Source organism: Pogonomyrmex barbatus, unplaced genomic scaffold (assembly GCF_055798465.1).
Source record: "Pogonomyrmex barbatus isolate J1 unplaced genomic scaffold, ASM5579846v1 scaffold5, whole genome shotgun sequence".
Lineage (NCBI taxonomy): Eukaryota > Metazoa > Arthropoda > Insecta > Hymenoptera > Formicidae > Pogonomyrmex > Pogonomyrmex barbatus.
The window spans coordinates 9,083,537-9,092,076 of NW_028297149.1; the positions used below are offsets into that span (position 1 = coordinate 9,083,537).

The 8,540-nt window shown below is 43.0% G+C and overlaps 1 protein-coding gene across 2 annotated transcripts in view; it reads left to right on the forward strand.

The window, feature by feature from the left end:
* The window catches only part of LOC105427514 (uncharacterized), a 90,378-nt gene that overhangs the window by 44,755 nt on the left and 37,083 nt on the right, over positions 1-8,540 (forward strand). For both annotated transcript variants that reach the window (XM_089082008.1, XM_089082009.1), the window contains exon 2: positions 3,201-3,513. In XM_089082008.1, coding sequence (XP_088938134.1) covers positions 3,280-3,513 — 234 coding nt within the window. In that variant the 5' untranslated portion in view covers positions 3,201-3,279. The remainder of the gene's footprint in view (positions 1-3,200; positions 3,514-8,540) is intronic.

The window sequence follows — 8,540 nt, forward strand, 5'->3', positions numbered from 1 at the left end:
TTTTCGGAGGGGGCTGCCGCACGCGCGAATAAATCGATCGTGAAAAAAGGAGAACGCTTAGTAGCGAATCGATGTCCTCGTTTATTATCTCGGCAAAGTTACACGAATTATTCTATTAATTCATCTCGGCAATCCAGGAAGGAATAAAGATGAAGCGAAGCGGAACGCGCATAGCTATCCTCCTCTCGACGGTGCGGCGCGCGCTTCCTTTGTGTGAAATCCATTGCAATTTGTTCCGAAAATTTGGCTAGGTCGAGGGGGAACATTGCCATTCGTTAGATCATAGGGGCGGCATTACGTTCCATTATTTCTAAAGGCGAATTGTAATAACGGTTCCATCGTAGAGCTTTGCTCGTCGATAAATAGAATTTATTTCGAGAGATTGTTATCAATTTGTAATCTTTACATAGGAACACACTTGCGCACGAGCTTATCGACGAAATGAACCGTTTGGAATTTCTCGATTGTGTTTCGTTAAACTTCGTTATCGGGTTGTGATGAAATGTGTCAAAAATTATGCCAGCGGAGCTACGAGGAATTCTCGTGGAGGTGACAATATTGTGTCATCGTGTTTCCGTCTCGGACTCCGTCACCCGACACACACGCGAGCGACGTGTCAGTCGATGCACTACGTGCGAGGTGCAATGCACCATGAATAGGATGCCTAGAAACAAACGGCATTGTGCAGTGACAATGATATTAGCTGTAGCCGCTTCAGGCCTCTCCGGCTTCGTATTGACGCGCGTAGTTTTGCTTTCGCGAAACGAAATCCGATCGTGAAGAGAATCGACCTACGTTCGGTATTCTCGTCGTTCAGTTAGCGCTAAATGTGGCTGTTCGTTCGCTGACTTATCCGTGTAACTTAACTGCAACTGCGAGGATTGCGCCGGGTGAATTCGCTCGAGAAAGACGAATCGTCGCTAGAAAGCTAGAAAGTCAATTCCGCCTCGCGCTGCGCGATGAAAATCACCTCGTTAATGGAACTTTTTTCTAGAGAAAAACATCCGAGATCCGGAAAATGTGCTCGATGAATTTATTTAACAAAAGGAGAGTGGAAATAGATGGTACGAATAAATTTGTAATAACGACATGCCACGACGAATGTGTTTAAACGCCACTTGTACTGATAGCAATTATTGACTTTTAGAACGCAAGCTATCGATTTTATCTTAAACATTAACGCAAAGTGTAGAGGAGAAACGCTTAAAAAAATCATGAGATATACGGGTCATGAGGTGCTTTACACATAGCAACCGAATCTTGCGCGGTTATATAATAGATTAAAAGTATTAAAAGTGTAATAATGTTGATATCGCATTTACTTGTTTACTCTTTATCTATCGTGGTCATATTAAATTTTATCATCCACTTACAAGGCATTTATCTTTATTGCGATAACGAATGAAAGAACATTTAATCATGTAATTAATTTTATTAATAATAAGAAAATTTTCATACTTTTTATAACAATACATATTGCATTTAATAAGTGGAATTTAAAAAGAAGAAAGATTTTTCTAAAACGGAAAAGATCGAATAAGATTTTTATTTTTTAATCTTAATTCTCAATTCAATTTTGATTTTCACTAAGAGAGACAGTCGATAATATATTTTCGTACACACAGGAAAATCTATCTCGAATCAACGAATTCGTAGAGAAAGTTTTCTGTATGCGCGATTTATTCGTATCCATACATTCGCTTCGAAAAATCCCGGCGATTCGTATCATTTCCCATCATTTCTCTCCAGCTTCCTCATTGGCTGGCACACAAAGGATGACCTCGCGCGTAACTTCATCGCGAGCACAGATGCGTTACGCATCGCGGCCGTCAGCTGCTCGCGCGCGCGCGCACGCATACGGCGGCGATACACGATGCGTGCGTGCGTGCGTGCGTGCGCGAACCACGTGGTCGTTTAAATGCGCGTTAACACGCGCACAACAAACGAGCGGTCTAGCCTGGCTTTTAGCGCGCTTCGCCACGCTGTGCTAGTTTTTCGCAGCCGTTCTCTCGCGCGGTGCGTTTCCGCTTTCGTACCTAGCGAAGTCGTGCCGTTATTCTCGTTCCCCGACCAAGTCCAACCAGCTATTTCTTTTCCGCGGGTAATTAGACGACGATGACGACAACGACAATGACGTGTATTTCTGTTCCTAGTGTTCCGTCGCAGGTAAAAGTGAATCTACACTTTTTCATCGGGAACGGCACACATCTGCGATGTTCAATGTTCTGAAACGGAAAAAACGTCGCGAATAACAGTGTAAAATTGACGTTGAATATTTACCTCGATCGGACGACAACGTTGTACGTGCAATTATTTTTAACGTAGCAGTCGGATGTACATAACGTTCCGTATAAATAATAGCCTTGGTATTGTTGACAAAAGCGCTTTCGCGCGTTTACCGGCTTTCCGACTGGTTTGTTTTTTGCATTTCGACCGAGTACATACATATACCCAAATACACATAACGGAAACGAATACAAGCGAATCCTTGGATAGGACAATACCTAGTTGTGTCTTCGATAGCAAAGAGTCTCTTCGTTGTGCCGTTGTTCTTTGTTTTCCCGAACTGTGGCTTTTCGTACTCGTCTCATTATCGTCCTCTCGTCGCTCGATACGACGCGAATTTTTAAGGAGAGGTTTCTGGCGAGAGAAAAAGAAAGAAAGAAAGAGAGAGATACACCTGTACGTCAATTCGCACGAAAGTGGCTATCAATTATGTAGGGCGCGGTTGCACGGTCGATAAGCATAAATCTTGCTTATCGGACCAATCTGGCGCGGATGAATATAAGTTGTGCCGTTTTCGTGTCGAATCACGGCCGTTGCGTTTCGGACTCGCTCGTTCTTACAATCAGATCCTCCTTCGTCGGCACAAAGCGAGCTCGCCGACAGGATCCCAGATGTATCTTCTGCTGGTGAAAGTTTACTCCCGCTCCTCAATTCCTTCATCGCGAAGCGGATGAACTTATCCGCGGCGAAACCGTCGTGCAGATCGACGTGTGTAACCGCGTCAAATTGCAGAACCCGAACAAACCCGCGGATTTTTTGAGCTCTCGCTCTCTCGGCCTCTCGATTCCTTTCGCTCTTAATTTTATCATTCAGTACATTCTCCGGGATTAGATTGGTTTTTATTTATCTCTTCTATCGTACCTTGGAAAATTCTACAAAAGATTTTAATCTGTTTCCTTGCTCTCTGATTGCAGGACGGTTTAGCTGGACACCACCTGGTACCCAGAAGCAAGTGAGATAAAGACAGGTGGCACGAGAAAGTAAGAAGCAAACATGGGAGCGAGACAGAGCAAGAGGTCCGTGGATATAACGACGACGCCGAAGAAGGAGGGAATACCCGCCGAAGGAGGCGTCGTCGGCGATGCGGCCGCACCTGGTGATGGCAAGCTGGAAAGGATCGAGGAGGCCGACACGAAGCCTACCACCAACGGCATAGCACCGCACACGGACACCGCCGAGGATAAAGAAAAAGACAAAGATGAGGCCACCGAAAAGGATAAGGAGCAGGTAAGATTTACACAATCTGTTTAAATCGATTTATTTTGAATCTAAATATCAAGAAATTCTATCAACAATTTCGATCGAACGATAAACGCATGCTTATTTTCATTGATGTAAATTAAAACTGATAAATATAATTTTGTTATATTCCGCGCAAAACTAACAAAATTCTCCGCTTTCGTTCACATATTTTCAATTGAACATTTATTTTTATTATCCGGTTAATATTGACAACTAGAATGAAGTTCGCTTTAAATCTCCGTTCGTGCCATATGGTTCTTGTGTGCATATTATCTTAAAATCATGTCAGCCATATTAGGGTCAATTGTTTGCGCAGGTGATTACCTTGATTTCAGTCCGACCGATACAATCATATTTGCCCTCGCAGCGATAATTTTTCATTACAAGGCATATATTAATTCCCTTATTAGCACACGTTCTCGTTATTAATGAGCTCGAGAAAACTATTCGAATTTCCGGTTCGGCTTCGATGATTATATACGAGCGTGCTTATCAACCGGGCTTATCAACCAGGCTGCGAGATTTCTCGATTGCGCTATTTCGATCGTTTCGCGTATATAATTATTTTTCTCGTATACGCATAGCAATTTCGATATCGACGCATTAAATGCCACGTTCTCTCCACTCGCTCTTCACATAATTATTAACATTCTCGAATCGCTGTCCGATGAATCACTCGCGCAATTATCGATTACTTCTCAATGATCTTTTTCGTACAAATTACTAGAAACGGTTTACGATCGCGCATGCTGAATCACGCGTTCGCTAAAAGTCATAGATACTCCGAAGCTTATCTCGTGAGACGATTCATCCGTCAGAGGTTGCACGCGTCAGCGAATCATTAATCTTGATCGATTCGTCAAAAGTGACGAAGTACTCACTTTTCGCAACAGATCATCATGTTAACGATATTTATCGGCTGTGTTTAAAATATGCAATGCGAAAGTAATAGAAATGGAAACCGATATATTTAATTATTAAATTTTGGTGGGTCGTAACATGTTTTCTAAAATGTGTCATAATAGTCCTCTAATAGTACTCTCGCTAATAATATTCTCTGTTAATTCAAAATTCAAATGTTACTAAAACTAAACGATACAGCGATGCGTATCTGTCTGAGGAAAATATCTTACATTGTTTTCACGATTTAAAATTACATTAATGGATTAGTGAGGACAGTTTTAATTGTCCGTTTAACGTTTCCCGTTGATACGCCTTCTCTGTCACGTTTCCCAAGGAATTATCTGGCACTGCACATCGAAAGAGCATCGTGTAGACTGGACCTCGCACGACGCGCGAGTGCGTCAAGTGTCGCATTTACGACATCTGGGGTTAACTATTCTGGGCATGACCTAGGCGAAATGCTAGCTCGCTTGTCGGCCCGAGAACGGCCTACCTTCAATAACGATCGATTTCCTGCTCGTACTCGGAGTTATAACTTATGAACGCGAGAATCAGCGCCCTAAGCTTCTCTTCACTGCATCGCTTCAATGATCGCTCAAGCGCGCGTATCGACTTGATGGCCGATAATCATAGCGTTACATAAGATGGCGTTATAAACGGAAAGCTGGTACGCTCGTGATTAATTGCAGATTACGCGTCGACGGATTAGCGCTTGCAAAGTGCGTTAACATTACGAAGGCCAAATGAGCAATATAGATACATTCGTGTTTTAGATTTTATTCACGTCTAATATAGCCCAACTAATTCTTCCAATTACATTTTATGTTATCGTAATTACACAATATTATGTATTGTAATTCTGATCGATTGGTTGATTACTTTTTAATTCTAAATTTTATAAACGTATGCATTTTAAGATACATAGCATTTAAATTCGGAATTATAAATTTAGTCTACATTATTTATATAAAATTCTATTTTTTAATTTATCGCGTTAAACTGGCTGGAACGTTATTCGTGCAATTTATTTTTCTGCAATTTCTTTTCCAACTTTCAAGTAGACCGACTCGAAAAATTTGTGGTGCATTTTGCGATATATAAACTCTGTCAAGTGCCAAGTTTTCGCGTTGTCGTCGCTCTCTCTCCCTCTCCCTCTCCCTCCCTCCCGTCTCTCGAATCTCATAAGTGCGCGGCGGTTTATATCTCGAAATACCGTCCCCGCTTATAGACGAAACTTGATATTTCCCCGATTGAGCAAGCTGCCCGACGGCAGCTGTCACGCACCAGATACGACGACACGCGAGAGAGAGAGAGCGCACCTTACTACCACCCTTCCGCGTCTTCTTTTCATTTCCCTTCGACAAGTCGTTCCTGCTCCTCTTTCGATCTCTCGTCCTCTGCCGTTTCGCACCGGTTTAAGACGTCATTTACTTCGACCACTCGAGCGAACATCTTTTCCTCGCCATAAAGAGACGCTCCGACTCCGGAGAGAAGCGCAGGAATTTTAGTCCAGACTGATCTTGGCGCTTTACGCTGGCGGATAATCTCGTGGCACAAAATTCTCTCGGCATGCTATCTCGATTTATTTCCTCCGCGTCGTAAGATCCGACGAGCAATCGATATTAAATCGCTCCGAGGAGAAAATTTTGCCACTGATATATACGCATTTTGCGGGATATTCCGTGGGGATCGTGCGAAAAATCAGATTGATCGCTCGTTGAACTCGCGATATCCCGTTATCGTTTCATTCAACATGGATCTACCTGCTCTCCTCATCGTATCGGATCGATCATTTCCTAAAACGACAACGAGTATTTCGATTATCGGGCCGATAATCGAAGTCTCCATTGCGCCGTGCTCCATCGCTTCCTGATTCCGTGCGTTATCGCGAGTGGCTGTCGTTTGAGTATCCCGAGTGTCTGATAAAGCAGCGAAGATTAGCGTCTCGACATGACGCGTCGACCGTGAATCGGGATAGCTCGCGCTTCGCGATGCTCGTTGGATTTTTGACAAAAAACGAAGAGATACCGTTCAGCTAACTTCGCCGCGTGCAAGCGCACACTCGTCGGTTCCCGAGACTAACTGTAATCGTGGCTCATGTACCGACTTCTTACCGAGGCATACCTAATTGTCGCAGACGAAATAAATCTCTATTCCGCTCTTTTTCGCTCCATCGCACATTATTTCGATCGTGCATCTCGATCACGCTGGATCATGCGCGATTGATATCCGACCGCGCCTCGGCGAATTCTGTGCGGCGAATTCCGTGAGTTTCTTTTTCGCGTTGCGAGAGAGACAACTCCGCTAACGAGATATTTGCATAAATGCGGTAAAGGACAATGTCATAAAAGCGATCCGTTATAGATTAAACATTCTCGCGGCTTGGCAAGTTTCTCTTTTCCAATCGCCGCGTTTCGCCTGCGCATTTCCATCGCCGTCGTCGCTGCTTAACCCAAATTTGGATTTAAATATGTCAATCTCATTAGCATAACGTCATCATCCTTGCCTCGGTTTATCGATTCATTCGCGGACGCCCATCGCTTTCTACAGTTGTTTAAAGGATATGCCTGCACCGCGGTTCTCGCCGATTCCCGCTCGGGTTCGTCGTGTCCGATTTAGCAGCGTGTTTCTGTCATAGGGTTATATCAACGTCTCGTGAATATACATCGCTTTTCCCCGGTGTCTTCGTGAGTCTGGTGACGCATTGCCTCTATTCGCAGCCGTACCAAATCCCCAGGCAGGTGCGCGTGCGATCTGCTTAAAAGTCAACCCGTTCGTCTTGCTGAACACCTGCCTTTAATATGTCGCGCTGATACAGCGATGTCGTACACGATGCTCCTGGCCTTTTTCGAATGAGAATCTGCGATGTAATCGTGCACATGTATATTCGTGAAATAAAGGGTACGACCAGACACGCACGAATCAACCGTGACGAGTAAAGTGTAAATTGCAACCTAGGCCGTGACATTTATTGTGCCGCGAATAGATTCTAATGTGAAATCTGAAATGTTACTCCCAAATGCAAATTTTTGCAAAATTAGTATCTTATTATTAGTATTAGTATTATTAGTATTCGATTGTCCACAATTCCTCCGTATTTATTCATAAATAATCATTTTTATCCAGCGAAAACGAATTGTAAACAAAGAATTAAAAAAAAATTCATCATACACTCTTGTTGTACATTTATTATATTTAATTTTTTATTGAAGATATATATATATATATATATCTATTCTATATCTAATATTTGATAAAAGAAACATAAATTTTGCGTACGAGAAAAATGATCAATTTGCGAAAACTGAAAGAGAGGAATTGTACTTTGGTTAGAGTTTCGAGTCTCGCATGCTATTATTAATTGAAAAAAAAAAAAAATATGATGTTAATAGGCTGAAATTTTATTAATGATTGATGCATTGTCCAATGGTCGACAAGTTAAATTGTAGGTTGCTGCATTTCGCGAATTCACGAATCCCGTACACTGATTTCTATAATTAACTTGTGTAGATCGTAATGTACCGATACCGGAGCTTTATTATATGCGATTAACGTAGATGGATAAAAAAGATGTTGATCCGCCTATCGGGCTCCTCCCCGAACGATGAATCAGCCGCACGGTATCGCACGGAAATTAAACGAAGTATTTCATGTATAATTAATACCGCGTAAACGCCATGATATCTCTAGCGCCGCGCGTTTCGTTGATGAAATCATCGTGTATGTAGCTCGCCTAGCTCGGAGCGAAGGCGCTTTATTAATTAATACGACTCATCTGCTTTGCTGCCACTAATTGCGGCTCTGATCCGTCTGAATTCCTGCGAGTTTTCTCCGTCCGGCCGAGCATCGCGCATAACGCTATCCGCTTTCGCGGTTTTCGCTGTAACGCGATTTCTCGATTAAAACGCGGTAAATCCCTCCCCCCCCCCCGCCAAAGTCGAGTATTTTAACGATTAAATTGAACCGCCTCGTTGCGTGTAATTTCTCGATTTTCGCAATTGGCGTAGCGTTTTCACGGCAGGTGGTGCCGCCTAGTCAAAATAACAAGCGCGGATTCGCTCGCACGTCGATCGCGATGGCGATTACTCAATGCGTTGGGAATTCGTTAT